The 21,094-nt window shown below is 46.8% G+C and overlaps 1 protein-coding gene and 1 pseudogene across 9 annotated transcripts in view; one reads left to right on the top strand and one right to left on the bottom strand.

The window, feature by feature from the left end:
• The first annotated feature begins 5,230 nt into the window (after nucleotides 1–5,230).
• LOC102539403 (heterogeneous nuclear ribonucleoprotein A1-like 2) lies at nucleotides 5,231–6,484 on the top strand (annotated as a pseudogene).
• A 1,303-nt stretch (nucleotides 6,485–7,787) lies between these two features.
• Nucleotides 7,788–21,094, bottom strand: part of PRR14L (proline rich 14 like) — a 38,880-nt gene continuing 25,573 nt past the window's right edge. For 8 of the 9 annotated variants that reach the window (XM_072953531.1, XM_072953530.1, XM_072953535.1 and 5 more), the window contains 5 exons: nucleotides 18,974–19,045; nucleotides 18,235–18,406; nucleotides 17,581–17,687; nucleotides 14,037–14,108; nucleotides 7,788–12,785 (listed from right to left, as the gene is read on the bottom strand). In XM_072953531.1, coding sequence (XP_072809632.1) covers nucleotides 12,509–12,785; nucleotides 14,037–14,108; nucleotides 17,581–17,687; nucleotides 18,235–18,406; nucleotides 18,974–19,045 — 700 coding nt within the window. In that variant the 3' untranslated portion in view covers nucleotides 7,788–12,508. The remainder of the gene's footprint in view (nucleotides 12,786–14,036; nucleotides 14,109–17,580; nucleotides 17,688–18,234; nucleotides 18,407–18,973; nucleotides 19,046–21,094) is intronic. The other variant, XM_072953532.1, reaches the window with a different exon arrangement.

The following is a 21,094-nucleotide window of genomic DNA, read 5'->3' as shown; positions in this document are numbered from 1 at the left end:
TAGAGTGACCTTATGACCCAACAATTCTACTCCTAGGCAAGTACCCAAAGGCACGAAAGCAGGAATTCTGACTCATACTTGTGCACCAGAGAACACAGACCAGAGTCTATCAACAGGTGAATGGGTAAACCAAACGTGGTCTGTACACATAATGGAATAATATTCAGCCTTTAGAAGGATGGAAAGGCCAACACAGGCTACAACATGGTTGAGCCCTGAAGACACTAAGTGAAATACACCAGATACCAAAGGACACATGTTAAGTGATTCCATTTATATGAAGCACCTAGAACAAGCAAATTCACAGAGACAGAAAGAAGAGTGGTTACCAGGGGCTGGGAGGGAGGGTGGTATGGGGAGTTTTGCTTAATGGTTACAGAGTTTGGGATGAGGAAAACGTTTTGGAAATAGACAGTGGTGATGGTTGCACAACATTGTGAATGTGCTTAGACACTGAATTACATACTTAGATTGTATGTTATATATTTTTATCGCCATAAAATACAGTAAATCAGAGATATTTTCTTCTTTTCCAAAGAAAGTTCATTTTCTGTTATGTGAATGTCACCCAATTTTTTAAATGGAAGGACACAAATCATCAGTTAGATGTGCAGTTCAAACTGGTGTGGAGAAGGTAACAGGTTTGGTGACAGACACAAAGGAAAGCACGTTAAGACTCCTGGAAAAGGACAAAAAAGGAGCTTAGCCTTCAACAAGCACAGGCCCAGGGCTAGCCCCAGGGGACCCCAGTTGTGGCCCCAAGTCTCCCAGGAGCTCACAACTCCTTGAGGGGAGACAGACATCAAACTGCCACCTACAGCACCATGAGTCAAGTTCTAGAAGAGCTGCACATGAGTAAGATTTGGAGATGGACCTGCTCAGAAGGAGAGGACCACTTCTGGGGTGGAGGCAGCCGTTACCCGGGGCTGCGTGGCCTCAGGAGGTCCAGCTCTGCAAGCTGCGCTGAGGTTCCCTGAAGCCTCAGTTTGCAGAATCCAGACAGCCCCATCTTGTTGGCTGGAAACTTGGTGGCTTCAAAGCTTTAGGAATGTACAAGAAATTTGGTAAACAGCACTGCAAGATGAGAGACTCAGAGAAGATCCCATTTCAAGAGAACTGGCATGACGTTTACACTGGTCTGGCTGGGCACGCTGGCTCGTGGGCATTGCAAAAGTTACCCGCTTGGAAACCTGCCTGCCTGTCTGCCATCAGTGGCACTGTTCTAATGGCACCTCCATCACTCTGTCCCCTCTTCTGCTTTATTGTGATTCAGGAGAAAGAGTCAACCAGATGCTGCTGGCTTTGAAGATGGGAGGGAGCCAGGAGCCAGGGAATGCGGCAGCCTCTCGAACCTGAACAAAGAAATGGCTCCTCCTCTACAGACTCCAGAAGGAATGTGGTCCTATGACCATCTTGATTTTAGCCCAGGGAGACCCATTCTAGACTTCTGACCTCCAGAACTATAAGATAAGAGATTTGTAATGTTTTAGGTCACTGAGTTTGTGGTATTTTGTTTGTGCAGCAAAAGGAAACTAATATAGACCTGAACGAAGAGTCGAGAAGTAGGGGAAGCGGGAAGACACTAGGCAGGAAATACTGTTCCACGCGGAGAGGAAATACTGTTCCATGCAGAGGAAACAGCTTCAGCATCATTTGAGGACCTGATGTCTACCCTGAGAGAGGAGGAGAGAGTAGCCAAGGTGAGGCTGGTGGATAAATCCCCAGGCAGGGATTTGGGGTTTATTGAAGAATAACTGGAAGCCACTGAGGTATTTGGAGCAAGGAAGCAACACGATCAAATTTGCTCATGAAAATCTTACCTCCAGTGTCCACTTCTGAGGAGATAAAGTCGGTGTAATTTTCCCTGGTCTTACTATGCAATAAAATCTCTGGGCATAATAGGTAAAATGTAAGAAGACTCTGAACATTAGTTAGAGGCAGACAAACTAGGTAATTCAAAGCACAAATAATGACATGGTGGTGAGTTCCCGGGTTTTCTTTTTTCCTCCTATATCCCAGACTTAGAGTTGAAAAAGTTGGCAACCAGAAAATACTAATGGTAGGAATGTAAATTGGTGCAGCCACTATGGAAAACAGTATGGAGGTTCCTTTAAAAAACTATAAAAACAGAGATATCATATGATCCAGCAATCCTAGTCCTGGGCACATATCCAGAAAAAACCCTCTAATTTGAAAAGACACATGCACACTAATGTTCATAGTGACACTATTCACAAATAGCTAAGACTTGGAAGCAACTTAAATGTCCATCGACAGATAACTGAATAATGATGTTGTATGTATATACAGTGGAATACTACTCAGCCATAAAAGAATGAAATCTTGCCATTTGCAGCAACATGGATGGACCTAGAGATGATCATACTAAGTGATTCTATATATCATATGTATATACACACACACGTATATACCTGAATCACTTTGCTGTACACCAGAAACTAACACAACACTGTAAATCAGCTATATACCTCAAATAAATAACCCCCCCAAAACCCCAAACAAAAACCCCAATGGGTACAGGGGGAAAATGTGCCCATCGAAATTAACAACCTGGATAAATCTCAAGAGAATTATGCTGAGTAAAAAAAATTTGTCTCAAAAGGTTACAAATTGTATGACTCCGTTTATACAACATTCTAGAAATGATAAAATTATAGTAGAAATGGAGAACACATTAGTGGTTGCCTGAGGGAAAGGGATGGGGGTGGGGAGGAAGATGGGCATGGCTCCCAGAGGGTTTCATAAGAGATCTTTGTGGTGGTAGAAATGTACTGCATCTTGATGGAAATTGTCTAAGCCTGTTTGGGCTCCCATAACAAAATACCACAGACTGGGCAAACTAAAAAACAATAGGAATTTATTTCTCACAGGTCTAGAGGCTAGACAGTCCAAGATCAAGGTGCTAGCACGGTCAGGTGAGGGTCCTCTCTGGGTTGCAGACTTCTGGTTGTGTTCTCACTCGGTGGAAGGGGCTAGGGGTCTCTCTGTACCCTCTACTACAAGGCAGCTCTTCCTACATGACTTCAGCGCCTCCCAAAGCCCCCACCTCCTATGAGCATCATCTCGGGGGGTTAGAATTTCAGAACGCGGGAAGACACTGAGACCACAGCAGAAATGTCCTGTATCCTGGCTGTATTGACGACAGCATTGTGATATCATATAGTTTTGCAAGATGTTACCATGGAGGGAAGCTGGGTAAAGGGCATGCCAGACTTTTTCTGTATTATTTCTTAAGTGTATGTCAATCTACAATTATGTCAGAATAAAATGTTTAATTAAAAAAAATCAAGAGTTGGATTGGGAGTAGCAAGAGCGGCTGAGGGTGGATCCCTCATGTTCAAGCCTTTCATCTTAAAGACAAGGAGAGATCACGCGGCTTGGTCAGGTTCAGCGTCGGCGAGTGAATGGTGGGGCTGGATACTCCAACCTGATGTCTGGGTGACTCCATTTCACCCAGATTGTCCACCATTCTTCAGGGTGACTTTGTACGACTCCTGTGCCTTCCAGAGAACACTGGGACAATGTGAGTACTGAGGTGTAACAATAGAACTCTGTTGCTGGTCGCTGAGTCCAGAGCTGAGGTAGAGGCGGATGCTAGGAATGCCAAAGGCATTTTACCCCATTCAGCAAACCCAACTTTTTGTTGCAAGAAACTGATTCGGCTTTAAAATCTGAGTGGTTCGCAGCATGCAGCCCCAGGAAGAAATTCCAAGGGTTCCTGCTAAGATTTTCATTACTGGGTTTTTGAAGCTGGGGCCTGAAACACTGGCAAAGATTACTCGTTTAGCAAAGCAGATTTTAAAAAGGATTTCTTACCTTTCATGCTGTTTATAAGACTGCATTTCAGGTAGAGCAAGTTTTTGGCTTCTATGGCCCGTAACCGTTACCAATTTTGTTCCTTACTCACACATCGTGGTGGACTGAATCAGCACTTCAGCCCCTCCCTGTTCTCTATTCACGCTCTTTCCCACGTAGCTCTGCAATTCTTCCCACTGTGGGCAGAATATTTTTCCCTGTGTGGTTGATGTTGAGCTTGGCCATGTGACTTGCTTTGGTCGGTGGAACATTTAGGGATGAGAGGACAGCAGAGGCCTTGAAAGTGCCTGTGTGGTTTGGCTTAGCCCTCTTGCTCTGGGGAGCTGCCGGGGTGAGGAGCATGAGAGATGCTTGAAATCTGCTAGCACCGAAACTACAGGTAGGCTCTGCTGAGCCAACCCACAGTCAACCTGCAGACCCACCGGCACGAGAGTAAATGCTCACTGTTGTCCTCCACCGAATCTGGGGTAGTTTGTTACATGACAACATTGCAACGATAGCTCACACACACATGCACACACACACACGGCATATACTTCTAATTCAGATTTTGTGTGTATGATGCGAGGGTACCTAAACAGCTTATTCTATTTTTTACTATTTTTCTTTCCAAAGGAATTCTTTAAAAATGTATAACTTTAAGGTTTTGCTCATTTTAATTTCAGCTTTGACTTAATCTTGCCAATAATTGTATTAACTGCTTGAGATGACCAGTTCTGTAAAAGGAAGTTTCCTCTGAGTTGTGGAGGTGACAGATACATCACTTATTTCATCACACCCACCTGCAGCATCACAGGGAGATGAGGCAACGTGCCAAATGAGGCTGTCGCCTCCTGCTTCTAAGATGCATTTTTTCCCAAGGCCAAGAGGAGATACTGACACTTTGACAGCTTTGCTCTAATGATATGCTTATGTTCTCAATCCTTAATTGGAAAATCCTTTTGCAGAAGAACCCAGTTTGACCTTTGCTTTTCCTGGAACAGAGGTTTCTGGACAATTCCAGGTCTCTTCCAACAGACTCTGAACCTCTATTGGTGAAGACCTTCCCCAGTTACCTTTCTGTGATGGTCTATTCTACAGCAAAGAAATGGCCCAGATCTCTGTATATCAACCTGAGCAAATCTCAAAAAAAAATGTTGATTGAAAATAACCAAGATGCTAATGGATACGTACTAAGTATGTGATTTATGTACTTAAAAAAATACACCCCTCCTTCCTGCCTGTGGGTGCTGGAGAGTAAGCATCCTTCCAACCTCCCCTTCTGCTTCTGCCACGTCTAAGCCAGGCTTGCAAAGGGCTGTAACAGCCGCGGAAGGGCTCCGTGGAGAGCTGGGCTTTGAAACAGCGGGTGAGTCAGAGGGTGGATTTTGAGCCGTGGGGAACGCCCACCACTATGTGGGTGGGAGACCTAGACGCCAAGCGTCCCTGTGGAAAAGGTGGGTGCAGCCGGAAAGGCAGTGCCACGAGAAGGGGATGGGAAAGTGGTGGAAACAGAGGGCTCTTGAGAGGAGGTTCTCCAGGACCGGGTGCCCATTTCACTGTAGAAGAGCTTTCTGTGGGTGGCAGGAAAGGCAGCACTGGGGGACGTCACCCACGAGGTTAGTGTGGACATTGCGGGAGAACTGAAGTGGGTGAAATCCTGACCGACCAAGGGGGTGGTAAGACGAGAGACTCTGCTTTTGTGACCTTTGTGACTCCACAAACTGTCATTCAGAAGTACCGCACTGTGAATGGCCACAACGGTGAAGTGAGGAAACCCCTGTCCAGGCAAGAGATGGCCAGGGCTTTGTCCAGCCAGAGGCTGAAGTGGTTCTGGGAACTTGGGTGGTGGTCATGGGGGTGGTTTTGGTGGGAATGACAACATTGGTGGTGGAGAAAACTTCGGTGGTGGAGGTGGCTTTGGTGGCAGCCAGGTGGTGGTCGGGTTGGGAGGCTATAATGGGTTTGGTGATGATGGAAAGTTTTGGGGCTGGTGGAAGGTACCACGATTTTGGCAGTGACAACAATCAACCTTCAAATCCTGGACCCGTGAAAGGAGAACACTTAGGAGGCAGCAGCTCTGGCCCCTTGGTGGTGGACGCCCATACTTTGTCAAACCACAACACCAAGGCGGCTTATGGCAGTTTCGGCAGATCTCTGGAGGCCTTCCCCAGCGTGGTCACTCCCTCCTCTGTTGGTCACCCCTCTTAGATGCTTGCTCAGCTCATGCACACCCCATCCTCTGAACTGCCTGCCCACTCGCCCACATCCCCTACCCACCATGAGCTTCCGGAGGGCAAGGCCTTGTTTGCCAGCCCCAGCCCCAGCCCAGAGCGTCCAGCCAAGGACAGCATGGAGGATTTGAGGAACTGGAGGAAATTCCGAATGGTGGAGGGATGGGTTGCAGAGGAAAGAGGGGGCAGAGATGTCGGGTTTGCCAGCACAGGTCCTCCTGGTCAGCAGACCAGGGCTCTAACACTTCCTGTGCAGATGGGACATCTAATCTGTCTTTATATCTCAGTTTCCTCATCTACAAAGTGGAGATTAAAAACCACATCTACCTCACCAAGTTGTTGTGAGGATTCACGAAGGTGATAAATACCAAATGCTTGGTGCTTGGTCAGTAACTGACAGTTACCATCCTTATCTGGGGGTGAGGGGAACACCAAGGAAGGATCTTAAGGGAGAGGTTCTGACAAGCGCAGAACTGTTTTTCCAAGATCCCTTGGGCTGGCAGCAGTTGGGGAAGGATGTGAGGGGCGCCCAGAGTCATCAGCTGTTGCAGTACCCAGGGGGTACTTGCTCCCGTGTTTGCACTCTTCCAGGAACCATCTTACCATCTCCAAGAGTCTGAAATTAAAAATACAAAAAGGAGAAAAATTCTCAAGGCAATTCCTATCTGCATGAGCCTCCACCCTTGGCATCCTGGCCCATCCATGCCCAGGGCCAAGGATACAGGCTCCAGGTTGGGCAGTACCTACCTCCCAGGTGGGCCATCTCACAGGATGCTGTGCAGAGGTGGGAATTCCTTGGCTGGCCCTGCCCCGCCTTGAGCTACAGCCAATCAGATGGCACGAGGCCAGCAATGAGTCCTCTGAAAAGTAACTGAAAGGGAGGAGAATTATGAGGTCTTCAGATGCTCAGAGTTGGCAGGATGAAAAGGACCTCAGCTGGTCTGTCAAGTAGTAGGGTCTGTTGATTAAGGGAGCTATTTACCCATGAAGGGTTTCCTGAGATCCTACATGGGTCAGGCACTGTTTTAGGTGCCTGGGAGGCCACAGGAGGGACCAGAGAGATAGTCCCTGACCTCAAGGAGACTGCATTTCAGTGATGAGCATATACAGGGAGGTGGTGGTAAGTTCTAGAAAAATAGATCATCGGAAGGAGGATGCATGATGGGAGGGGATACACTTTCAGGCAGTGCTCCCAGAAGGCCAAGATCTGACCAGTGCCTGAGGGGACCATGGAGCAATGTGGGAGAAGGGCCTTCCAGGCACAGGGGACACCGAGAGAACACCTCAAAGGAAGGACCACGCCCGTGCTGTTCCAGAAACTGCAAAGGGTCCGCAACGCAGAAACAAAGCTATGGGCTGACGGTGAGGAAGGAGAAGACACTGCATGTTTGAGAAAGATGTTATGCAGGACTCACCTGTGGCCCTGGAGATTGCTTGAAGAATTGGGAATTTTCTAGAACAATTCTCAAGAGAGGTCCCAGAAGGAGCTGCAGAAATGAGGTGTCCATCACATGAGGAGGGCAGGACACGGTCGGGGATCCTTCCATGTTTCAACCAGTCCTCAGTCTCAGGACTGAAGATTCTGTGATGGGGGATGCTCAAGGGCTAACAGTGCCATGGGTGGTCACGCCTCTCCCTCCTAAAGGAAGCAGAGGTGCAGAAGAGGACTTTTCCCCAAGTCACCGTGAAACCGAACCGCAGCAGAAAAACAGCTGCCAGGAAGGATGCTCCCCAATGTGACAGATGACACAGAGATCTTTATTGAGGAAGCCTAAGAATTGGAAGGAGGCTGGCAAGGGAAACAGGGCACTGCTTTTCCTCTGGACAGAGGAAGGACACTCTCAGGAATCATGCTTCTTTCCGGAACGCGTAAGCGTGGTGTTAAGGAGCCGTTTCCAGAGTCACTCTTTCACCAGTATGCACTGGTTAAACAAGGAGGTGAGACCCAGAAGACTCACAGCCTAACCTGACGTACAGCTGCGAAGGATATGATAAAAGGTGAGACCTTTTTAAAAGTAAATGAACATATTCCACCATATTTGTACTCTCCCAAGGAGCTTCCTTAACAAGCTAAGCTCTTATTCCAAATATGTTGTGAATATCTGAAATTTATTTTGACCTGAACTTATAACTGCTGTTTGCTCTTCCAGGTGTTCAAAAATCACACCTGAAAGACTCGTTGGGCAGCCTGACCAAACTTAATTGGGTGTGACTCCAATCTGAGTCTTGGCTGTTTCCAAACACCAAATTCCCACACAAGAGATGATCTGCCACCTCTGAGCAAACTTAAAAAGCTCCAGCACAGGCTCAGAAGGTCACATGAAGGTGGAGTTCACCATACGTTCTGAGCACAGGACAGTCCTGAGAAAACGGGGACCACTGTGGAAGGGACAATGCTTGTTGTGATAGGTAACTTTGGAATGTCTATTTAAATAAAAAAAAAAACAACTTTATGACTTTACAGGTCAATTTTTAACTTATGAAGCCAAAAGAATAACACCCTCAAGAGTTACTTGAAAGATTTTCCAAAAAAAAAAAAAAATTTTTTTTTATTTTCATAAATTAACACACACAACAGTGGGAATTTTAGAGTCACAAACTACCAAACAGAAAAGGGACTGCAGGGGCATCAGGTTTGCCAATGTTACCAAAAATGTACAAATTTCACTCAACTACTGACCATGATAATATATAAACACTTCAGGCAGCGATTTTCCGGCCCAGAACAGCCCAAGGAGATGCTGAGGCCTCTCACCAAGAATTAAAATCTGATTCAGCACCAGAGAGGGGTTCGTGAAGACACACAGTGAACAGGCATTGAACCCGAGGGTTTGCTGTGCTGGGTGGCCAACGGGACAGGGACCCTCACTTCGCCATCAAAATAAATGGACTTTGCTGCTTGATTTGTGGCTAGGTGGTCATACTAACCTTTGATTTTAGTAAAATTAATCCTTCCTTTCCAGTCAGCTTTTTACTTCTATGAGAAGTTCAGCTGTGGTGAGGAGCCCTTCTCTTGCATGAGTCCAGGAAAGGGCATGCTGCACCTCTGGCCAATAACTGAGACTCTGGATACAGCTGCCCACAGTACGGTGTTCAGGGGTCCTTTCCATGATTCGGGGAAAAGCTTATGGAAACAAAACATAACAAGGGAATTCAAGAAAGCACCAACTGCATACTCTCCCCCCAGGGGATGGGAGAAAAGTACCGCTGCCTAAAAGTTGGACTTTCGCGGACTTTAATGTACACGGTATTGGTGATGAGATGAAATCCTAGCCTGGAGACAGAGCACTGGCTGTTTCCGTCCTGGGTTGGCTGCCCGGCCGCACCCTCTGCTGCTCTCAGCCTGGCGGGTGGGGAGGATCGTATGTGGGGTGGGGTCTAGAATTCACCTTAGGTTGGCTCTGGTGCCCGCGCAAAAGACCCTTTCAGGCAAAATTGTGACAGACTGTCATGATTTTCACAGCTCTGGGGGAGCGCTGAGTTTTGGGACTCACAGCGCGAGTTTCTGAGCTCTCCGGGCTCCAAGTAAGGCAATCGCTACATGTCTCTCCACTCTCCCTCCCGCAGCTGCCGCTCCCCGAGGAAGGTCAGTGAGAAAACACAGACATGATCTGCTGTAACGCGATGAGGTGCGTTTAAACGAACAGAGAAACGAAGCTGGAAAGGAAACCAAAAGACAGAAGGAGAGGAAGGGGGGGAAGGGCAAACATAGCTCAAAACTGACGGATGGGAAACAAAAACACAGTTGAAAACTTCAGTGAAAAGCTGATTGGACCTGAGATTTCTCCTCTTTCCCATATTAAAAACACTTAATCTCTTGAGCTTAAAGTCAAATTAGTTATTATTAACCACACTCCCTATCGCTTGGGGTGGGAAGCCTCCCGTTCTTGGAAACTGCACCCACTCCCAAGCCAGCAGCAGACTGCCCGTGACTCCGGGCAGGGGGTGGCCCGCAGCCACCCGGGGTCCCCGACAGGAGCAGGCACCTCGAGCTCTGAGGACCATGGGTGGTGCTGCAGCTGGCTAGGCTGACAGTAAACATGGAGGTTAAGACAGGTGGGGCTGAGCTAAAATCCTATGTGGCAACTTCAGGTGAGCAATTTCAAGTTTGCTATGGGGGCCCTTTCTTCACTTCGAAATAAGGAAGGGCTGGGGCCAGAGGCAGGCCAAGAACACAGGGAGGGGTTGGCCTCAGAGAGCTTTCTCCTGCATTCCCAGGACAAGGAGGGCCCCCAGTTTCCACTTTCTCCAAGCCTCCCTTCCCAGAAGCCAATGTTCCAAATCACCACTTCTGGCCCTTCCAAGTGCCACGCTTGCCCCAGGTGAACCGGAAACTGCATCTCCACAAGGCTGGTGACGGCACAGCTGCACCCACAACTTCAGTCTGCAGGATGACGTGGTTGCCAAGGTGCTGACTTGTCTACACTGGCAATGGAGCTGGTGAGCAGGGCTCAGATGATCTGCTAGGAGTTTGCAAGCCGTCCAGCAGGAGCTCCCTAAAAATATCCACATGAGCACAGACTCATCCCACTCTTTTAAGCAAAAACACAGCGAGAAGCCTTTGTGCCTAAGGACCCTGTCCCAGGAAGGGAGGTACCGAGGTGAGACACAGGTCGTGTCTACACAGTCTGGGCAAAGCGGACGCACAGCAGCGGAATCTGGTTCGCATCACTCAGAGCCAGTGTGGAAGCCAGGCTCTCCTCTGATGCCACTCAGCCTTAGAAGCCACATGGATGCCTGGGCGTATTTCATTTCCTAAACGCTATGTCTGAGGCTGGGGGCCTGCAAGACGGGAGTGGCACTTTGTTTTCCTTGCATTGTCAGTTTTTCTGCTCCAGTGTGGCACCGATGGTCAACCTGCAAAGGAAAGGCACGTAGAGACCCCCTACCCCTACCCACTAACAAACGGGGACACTGAAGGAACCCAGGAGACATGGTCCCCAGAGCCTGACCGTTTCCGGCGGCGCTGCTCCTCGGAGGATGGAGGAGGGGACCAGTGTCCTGAGGTGAGGAGGGGGCTGAGCATCCCTCCCACCAGCAAGGAATGTGAATTCTCTGCACTCGTCTTGAGAGTGAGTAAGCGAGACAGTGAGGGAGACAGCAAGTGAGAGAGAGAGAGAACACAAGGGAAGGAGAAGGGGAAGCAGGGGAGGGCACACGACCAGTAAGTGGAGAAGGAAGGAAACCTCAGGCCCTCCGACTCCCACTGCGCACCCTTCTGAGCCTTCTGCCCACAGACTGCCACAAAGCCCAGCCAGCTCTGTTCGGCATTCTACGAATTTCCAGTAGGTTTGACACAGGAGCCCAGAGTACAATGAGGTGCCTGAGGTGGGGCTGGCCATGGAACTGTGACCCCGCCTCCTCTCCCCACATGTGGAGCAGGCTGCTCCGACAGCTGCGCCCACCCCTGCCACGGACCACTATGCAGGTGAACCCACCGAGACCACCCCCATCCTTTGGACTTTTTAAACAACTCGGAGAGAGACCTGCTCTTACTTCTGCCGTTAAAATAAACACATCTACTTCACGGGCAAGAATGAGAACCCAGGTGAAAATGGAGCTCCCTCTAATGCATTCTGTGAGGAGCTGGAGGTGGGGAAGGGGCTGCTGGAAATGCGTGAGCTGGAAAGAGGCCCTCTGCTCACACCCTGTGCACTGACAAACTGGGTCAGATGCCTGTTGTGTGTTCTGAAGACGTGTATTGTCTCTCTCCTTGATGTCTTAAAAAAATTGTTTTAAAATCACATTTAAAGGCTCCAAACATGCAGCAATAATACAAAAAAAAAAAAAGAAAAAAAATAAAACAAATGAAAATAATCAACACCACAACATTAAAAAGTGCAACTTACTTCGAAGGGGGCCTGGACGGGCTCCTCTGGCACTAGTGACCCACAGTCACAGAGGGGAGAAAATGATGGGGAAAAGCACATGGACACACACGCACACGGACACACACGCTCCCGGTTCTGGACAGAGGGACTCAAAGGATTAGAAAACACAACAGCTCATCTTTCCTCAGCTACTGAAGTGAGCCAGCGAGACCACGCGGGACAGGACGCCAGGTCCCCCTCCCTGGGCCACGTCTCTAAATAATCTTGGTCTAGCACCACCGTAAACAGCGCAGAACCTTTGCATGGACGTGCAAACACGGAGTCCTTGGAATCCTAGTGTTACTGAAGGGATGCTGCGTCTTCCTCCTGCGGACAGCAGAGTGGGGAGAGGAGGCCGATGCTGTTCAGGACCGTTTCCAGGAGAAAGGGAGCGTTCCTGAGGTTCTAGACTCAGCAGTACAAGCTCGAGGACCCTCCTTCACCAGCCCCTAGAAAGGCCGCTCTCGGAAACAGGTGAGAATCGTAGACTGCATGTGAGTGGTCTGGGCAGTAGGGCTAGACTAGGCAACCTCGTCCAAGGAGGCCCAGAAGGTCCAGAACTGAGACCTCCTCAGCCCGAATTGCTTCTCAACAACTGGGTGACGGCTCCTGCTCCTCTTCCTTGGCAAAGAAGGTCTCCAGCTCCATGAGCTTCTGAATCAAAAGCGCATCCAGCTCTCGACTCTGCAGCGCCGCCTTCTGGGCCCTGGTGAAGCTGCCCGCCACCTTGACCTTACCACGTGCCCGCCGCTTCCGCGGGACTGTGAAATCCTGAAACTCTAGAACGCGCTTCCTCTTCTGCTGGCTGATTGAGATGAGCGTACCATTTCGTTCCTTGGGTTCCTCAAAGATGGTCTCTAGACACCTAAGGGTGGAGCACAAAACAGAGTCACCGATATGAGGATTCTTGTGCCATCAGCCCCCTAGCCCGACTCAGCTGTTTCCTCTGGCTTGCAGCTATTTTTTTTGATGAAAAAACACAAATGAATGAATACACACTACAAGCACATGGTGAAGAAACGAAAACTGGACAAAAGGGTAAAGAATTAAAGTGAGGTGAACCCCCCCATGGGCAACAGCAGCAAGAGTGTTTGGTGTGTCCTCCCAAAGCCACGTACAGACACACGTCTGTAAGCAGGTGTGCACCACCAGAGGGCAGCCCCTCTCTGTGACGGGCCGGGGGCAAATATTTTAAAATATTAAAAATACTTTATTTATAAATATATAAAAAATATTAAAATATTAATGAGCCACACAGGTCTCTGCAACAGTCTTTTCAAAAACAAAAAACAAAACACACAAAAAAACCTTTAAAAAGATAGGAATCATTCCTAGCTCATAGGCCGGGAAATAAAGGGAAGAAAACGGGTTGCTGGCTGGATCTGGCCTGGGGTCTGCTGACCGGCGACATCTACGCGACGCTCTGGTTTTTCCCTTACTCAAGTGATAGCAGAGGACATGCACTGTCCTGTACACTGTGCCTCTCTGACCTCTCGGTAACCTTTAAGCCTGTCCCACCCAGGTACACGGGTATCTGATTCATTCTTTTAAATGGCTCTGCAGTGTATCCCATTATAAGGATGGACTGTAATTTAATCAGAACCTGATTCACGGATATTTTAAGTTGTTTCCAATCCTTCCCTGACATTTAGCGACGCTGCAAGGAGCAGCCTTGTATTGTACAAACGCCTCCAAGCGAATGCTCACCTTGCAGGATAAATCTCGCCTGCTACGTCCTAGACACAACGGGAACTGAATAAATGTTCAATGACTTGAACTGAAGTTAGACCCAATGGTAGCCCAGTGACTCTCTTTCTGTTAGGGTTTGGAGTCATATCCAAAGACCCAATGAGTATCAGTTCTGAAGACAGCGGCCTATTTGCTAAAAACGCAAGCCCAAACTGAGAGACGACCTAACGTGACACATTTCTTTCCCTTCCTACCACCGACCCCACATCGAGTGTGGGGAACTAAAAATCTCAGTTCTAGTTGTGGTCAAGACCTGATGTCAGAAGAGCTGAACATGAAACTCTTCCTGTGGTGAAAGGACTGGAGATTTGCACTGGTCCTTTCAGGAGCCCTCCCCACCCACCCCTTCCTGCCTGCTTCTACCCACCTGTTTGCAGGAGGAGATTTATAGTTCTTATTGGTATATATTTCTTCTAAACTAAACTCCTTTTTCTTTAACCTGAAAAGAGAAAAAAATAAGTAAGTAAATAAGGTTTCCCAACTCTGCCTTTACCTTCTTTCCCTTTCAACCTTCCTGTGAGGAGCTTTATGCGTGCCCCATGCAGACGCGCAGTGGACTTTCTGGTCTGGGCTGCCCATCCTCGGCTCTGTGCCTGTTAGCCCAGTTTTATTTACTGGGAATGATATCACTGGGTTTGACCTGTTATTTTACAGCTTCTTCTTGTCCTACTTCTCTTCTTTTCCTTGACTGTCCTCTCTGTTTCTTATCCTCCTCTCCTGGCTTGAAAACTACACACGATTCTGCTCGTCTGGCGGCTGGCAAGAATTTGAATGAGCATATTTACCTTAGAAACCAAAGTGCATCGGTACTTCTACCCTCTTCCCAAACAACACAAGGTCGCTGGAACTTCTAAGTCTGATCAATACCATCCCAATTTATAGTAGTACAGTATAGTATAGTAGTGTTCTATTGCATCTTATTCTGTCATTTTTTGAAGAAACCAGGCCGTTTGGTCTGTGGCTTCCCCAGTCTAGATCTTGATAACATCCACAGAGTGTCAATTAACATGTTCCTCTGCCCCAAACGTGTGGGGCACGCTCTACGTACCTCCTATAGGCTGGTAACTAGGTAGATACAAGTGAGTCAGGTGTTCGGGTCTTCTGATGGGCAGACTTTTAGATGGTGGTGTATACTCCCTTCCCTCATGAGGGCCGTGATACCCGGCTGTCACCCTTTCTGTGTGTTAGCAGTCACTGACAAGTATTGAATATATTTATTAGTTCATCAGGGTTGCACATGGTGACAGTCTACCATTCTTTCAGTAGAATTCTTCCACCTAAAGAAAGCTTCAGGCTCGTCCACAAACCAGGAGGAACCGTTTGTGTAGGAAAAGCAGGAGGTATGCTTCGTTCTTTCCCTTTGTTTAACAGTTTCCAAAACAAGGAATTGCTTGTATTTTGAAGATTTTTGTGTCTGTTATTTATAGTTCCCTGGCTTCTCTTAAGATCATCTTTATCTTTGGAACCCTGCAGTTTTCTTAAGACGCAGTTAGGTATGAAATCCTTTCCACTGATTCTGCTTGGGATTAGAATCTTTCACCAGCCTTCACCGTCCCCCTTCTCCTCCTCCTCCTGGAACTCTGCTTAGATGTCTGCTAGATCCTTTAAATTGTCTCCATACCTCTCACCCTCCCTTTCTATATTTCCCATCTTTTTTTGTTTCTGTGCTTCATAGCGGACATTTGTTCACACATGTTTTCCATTTCTTTAGTTCTACTGAGCTCTGTTTAATCTGCTGTTAAACTCATCTACCGTGGTTTTATTCTGATCACTCTATTTCACATATTTAAGAAATTTTCTCTGGTTACGTTACAAATCCACTTGGTCAGTTTCAAGTCTTTTGATCTTTTATTCAATCCATTTTTATTTCCCTAAACATATAAAACATACTAAATTATATTCTTCTCCAATAATCCCAGTATCAGGGGTCGTCTCAGATTTGAGTCGTCGTTAGGTCCACTGGCACTCAGGCACGAAACCCTTGTTTCCCTCCATGCTTCGAAGTTTACTGTGAATTGTTTTACATCCCCTCCCTTAACTTTTATTTACGACCAGATTGGGAAGTGGATTTCTTGAAATGATATATTTGTTTCTGTCAGGAGCCTGAGGGAACTACAAACCAGGGACCACTGCAAACTGAATTCTCAGCCTAAAGTTTTTTTCAGTCTGCCCAGGAGGCATGGATTCAGGCTGCAAATCCAGGAGAGGGGCAGCTTGTGGCTATAAATGCTCAAAGGTGAGTTCTCTTCCTCTGCACAGGGACTGGATTTGGGGAAGGTGGTTTTCTTTGTTGTCCCCCAGGTGGGAGACAAATATATATATGTATATGCACGCCTGGGACATTGTGCTGTATACCAGAGATTGACATATGGTAACTGACTGTACTTCAATTTTTAAAAAATGGCTTCTTGGTTCTGAGTTAGAACAAACCTATAAATTTATAAGGCCAGAGACAAAACATCAGGCATTTCTCAAAATCTGTTTTTGAGAAACGATGTCTCTTACTTCCATGACTTCAGAAATGGTTTATATAAAACCAGAAGTCTTAAGAATTTTTACAGACATACCTTGTAGACGTGGTGGGTTTTGACTCCAGACCCCCAGAATAAAGCGATTCTCACAATAAAGCAAGTCACACAAAATGTCTGCTTTCCGGGTGTGTATGAAAGTTATGTTTACACTATACTGTAGTCTATTAACTGTGCAAGATTATGTCTAAAAAACAATGTAAATAGTCTTCATTAAAAAATACTTTCTTACTAAAAAATGCTAACCATCATCAAGTAATTTTTTTTTTTGCTGGTGGAGGGTTCTGCCTCAATATTGATGCTTGCTGACTGATCAGGGTGGTGGCAGTTTAAGGCTGAGGTGACTGTGGCAATTTCTTAAAACAGACAACAACTTTTACAAAACCACATGGGAAAAGTAGAAGAAGGTCGATTATGAGCACAGCAACAGTTAACTACTGCATCTGTGTTGTGTGAAGCAGTGAAACAGATACAGAGCACAGTCTTTCCTCCGTTGGACTGTACAGCAATCTCAAGTGTCGGGAATTCTTGTTCACATTTTACACACAAGTCCTTCAAGCTCACGAAGTTAAATAACTCGCCTTGGGTTACTTGAGGGATACTCTCAGGCTCCCATTTGCTGATGAGGAATGAAGGCGTGAAATCCACAAGAAACCATACCTCTGGAGATCTTTTTAAAAATGTTTATATTTTCATAGTGTCTGTGTAATACACATCAATCCACAACTGGAATCATGTCAAATACATAATTTGGAATCACACCTAATACATAATTCAGTCATCTGATCTTCTTTTCCACTTCACTTTATGGGGATCAGCAAAATCATCTCAGTCGTAAAAAATAAATTCAAATTTTTAAAGGCTATAATGTAGACCAAAATGTGGATCTGGCATTTTCTTGAAAAAAAAAAAAAAAAGACACTAAACTTCTTTCCCTTGTGACATTTAGGTCCCTTCCCAGTTTTGTGCACACGGTGCTGGGAGCTTGGGCCGTGGGGTGAAACCTGTGTGAGACAGGAACCCCCTGTGGCAATGACGGATGCTGCGGCCTAACAGGGGCTTCTTCTGAGCCACTGAGCCCAGGCAGCCTCACCTAACCTGGGGACCACAGCAGTGCCTGCCTCCCAGCACCGCAGAGGACGGCCTGGGATTGTGCACATGAAGGAACAGCACAATACCTGACACAGAGATCGATAAAAATGCCTGAGAACGCCTGCAGCTACCCGTACACGTAAATCTCTGGCCACACTACCAACGGATTCTTTTGGATAAACTCCTAGATGTGTAAAAAATAGCCCAGAGTATATAATCATCCAAAAGGTCATCACATTTTGCCCAAGTCTCCCAAAAGGCGCACCCACGTGGGAGGGAGGACGAGCTCACCTTTTGGGTCGAGGAAGGCCCATGGGGGTGAGGTTAGGGTCTGGCTTAGGAATGGTTTTCCGGATGCGAATCTGTGAGACTTTCTTTGGCCTCTTCTCTGGCTCCGCCTATTTTTAAGGGTAAGAAGAAAGACGGTCAGGTTGTCAGACTTTCTAAATATATAAAGGCCCTTTTCTTGATACTCAAGACACTGCTTCCTCAGTGTGCAGATGACGTCAGTGAGCAGTGGGTGACCCAGCGTCCCCTCCTGCTGCTGCCGACAGTGTTCCCAGCACCTGTCCTGTGATACCCCTGTCCATGCAGTTCAGGTACTGAGATGATCAATAAGGAAGTTTGCAACTGCTGGAGACAGCAGACATGGCAAAATTAAAAAGCACCTTTGTTCACTTGTCTTTGAATGCATGAGGCCGCTTGCTCTGTGGTCCAATTCTCTAAATACTGTCATCAAGAAAAAATGGAGATGGAGGGATGAAGGTATCCTTTAGTGGCCAAACAGAAGAGCTCCCGCCTTGGCCATCTCCAGTACTCAGCAGGAGTTAAAGGTGGTTAAGTGAAGACACTCAGGGGCCCGTCTGTACCTGCCTTGTGACCCGTGGTCATAGACGGACACCTCTAGCGCCCCCACCACCTAGCCCACCAGCACTTTAAACTCACCTCTTTCTGCTCCGGAGGGCTGCTCTGTGGTCGGGGACCTGCTGCTGTCACACCGTCCAGTTCATCGAATCCGCGAACCTGGAGCTCAGAGGCTGAAAGCAGGAGCTTGCTGACAGCTGAGTCTGTTACCAAGCGAGACTTTGGTACCAAGGCAGGGAATGGAGGCTCCAGCCTAGCACCATGGAGAGAAAACAGAGAAGAAAAATATGAAACGGGTTTCTAATCTGGTACATTCATCTTAACATCCAGACCAGAGCTGAATGACGTTTTCAACCAACCTGTCCTCTAATTACTTCTGGACATAGCCTGTGTCCACCTATGTAAAAAAGTACGAGAATGCGGTGGAATAATGAAATAAAGAAAACGCTATGAATAAGGACAAATGTAAAATGAAAGGCTTTTGGGGAAGGGAAGAAGAAATCTAGTGAACTGAACAAATGTATTGTGTTTGGATGAGATCAACCCTATCTGGGCACTGAGCTCAGCTAAGTGACCAGAGAATAGCTTGAGAGGGGACTTGTGGTACAATGTGGCTGGTGATCGACTTTTTTCACTAAGTGGTAGTGATTACACACCCTTAGTGACACAGTCCTGAGGCTGAGTCTCAGATTGTTCATCCGAGAGGCACAGATCAGGTTCAGAAGGAGAACAAGAGGTCGGAATCACACCACGCCTGACACACTGGCTGCTAGTGGACGGACACACGGACACACACTTGGCCAGAGCTGTGGGGGCTCACCTCATGTGACTGCCGCTGGTGGTATAAGCAGCCTCCACGCTCGGGATAGGCACATACGGTAACAGGGTGTGGCTGGCATGGAGCAAAGGCACAAGAGCAACAGGTTAGGGCGGTGGGGCAGCAGGGAGGCCCTGATGCACAGGGGGCTCAGGACGGTGCTCAGCCAGAGCCCCTGGAAGACACGCGACAGTCACTCAGCAAGACGACCGCCTCCCTCCCAGCCAGGAGAACTACACTGCTGTGCCTAGCGCTGGAGGGGAGGCAGGCCGTGGGGAGGAGGCAGGAGAGAGTGAGCAACAGAGGGCACTAAGAGAAGAGGGGAACCAGGAGGACTCTGAGCCTTATACCTTCCACTCAAGCTGCTGAGCATGTGTCAAAGATTTTTAAAAAGTAATTTAAAGATAAAAGTACACTAGTCAGCTCTGTATTAACCATATTAAAATAAACTCTGCCAACTTCTTTAACCCTGTGAGCAACTGTGACGGAATCTTATTTTAAAGCCAAGTTTCACAATAAACATGGCCACATGGCTAAAAATTTTGACAGGGCTGGTTCCTATATAATTGAATTTTTATTTTTATAGATGAAGTAATGGAATTAATCACTTATAGACACATTAACATGCAATGCTGGAGAGCTCTTGGTGCCCCTCAGTAAAACCTGTACCAGTTTCTGCTGAATTTAGACACAGTAAAGGTTTAGTTAATAAGACGTTTGTATGCTGACACTACCAATCCATCTCCTCTGGGAAGTTAGAGAAATTTGTTCAATGGCTAAATCACCGATCATTCAGATTTATAGAAATGTTAGCACCAATTTGGAATGCTGGAAAAGAGCTGACCAAATCAGGAATCAGGAGACCTCGTTCTGGGCCTCGCTCAGCTGATGCATTAAGCAGCTGAGTGATCTGAATTAGAAAAAACCATGTGCCTGTCTTATCATCTATAAAAAAAAGGCAAAAAAAAAAAAAAAAAACCAAACCTGTTTAACCTAGATTACAGAAGGCTGGAAGATGAGGTGCTAATGAGAAAACCCCATGGAAACATAAATTAATCTTTGTTAAGTCTTGCTTTCTGAGGCTACCTAATTTACCACTTGGAACATTTATTTCTAAGCATGTCTAGGAAAACAGCAAACTTCTAAACTCTAAGCCAAGGATACGTATGATGTTAAGGCCAATGAGAACAAAAATTTCCCACAAACACCACCCCTCCAACCTTCCACTTAAATTAAAAACATGTATATAATAAATTAAAACTAAAGCATAAAGTAAATGTAATGTCAGATACAGGAAGGAAGGGAGAGAGAAAGTATCCCCCCCACCGCTTCCCCCAGAAATCAGGAAAGTCAGGTGGGTAAGAGTTCTGGAAAAGGAAAAAGGGCCAAAGGGTCACTCATCTTCACAGGGTGAAACCAACAATTACCCTCCACACGAGCCTCAGGAATGGACACAGTTTCAAGGAGGTAAGACGATTTGAAGCGGGATGTCACAGTCGCAGAGCAGAGCACGACTCTGGGCCTCCAGAGGCCAACACACAGGAGCAGTGCACCACCCCTGAGGACAAACTGATTCGCACCGCCATATCTTTATGGCTGCATTATATGGAGGAAAAATTTTTCTGACTAACTCTAGGGCAATCACCTGCCATCAGCTGCGTTCAGGTTCTGGGTGTCTTTTTGAAGCCCTTTTATTCAGTGAGGTTTTGGCTAAGATGCTGGGTAACTTCATGGTATACTCCAGAAGCTTTTCAATGACACAGAACGATTCTGCAGGAGAGAGAGCCCAAGTATGCAGACAAGGCCTCTCTCAGGCTGTTCAGAATTTTAAGGCCTCTTTTTGTTGCTGAATTTTTAAACGATAGGTATGATAAGGACAAAGCAAAAAAATGTTTAAAGTTTCTGTTTATCCAAAGGATTATAAATATGAGGGCTTCTCTACTAGGTCTGAAGCAGATCGTTTGGGATATAACTCCCAAGTTTTTTTCTTCTCTTCTTTTCAATTAGAAGGTATAACGATATTGGTGAAATTATTTTCAACTATTCCCAGTGGTCAAACCACAAAAAAATCTTTCCAGCTCACTTAAAATTCTATAAATTCTTCAAGAACAGAAATGCAAATGT

This window comes from Vicugna pacos, chromosome 32 (assembly GCF_048564905.1).
Source record: "Vicugna pacos chromosome 32, VicPac4, whole genome shotgun sequence".
NCBI lineage: Eukaryota > Metazoa > Chordata > Mammalia > Artiodactyla > Camelidae > Vicugna > Vicugna pacos.
This window is presented reverse-complemented; position numbering and strand designations above follow the sequence as displayed.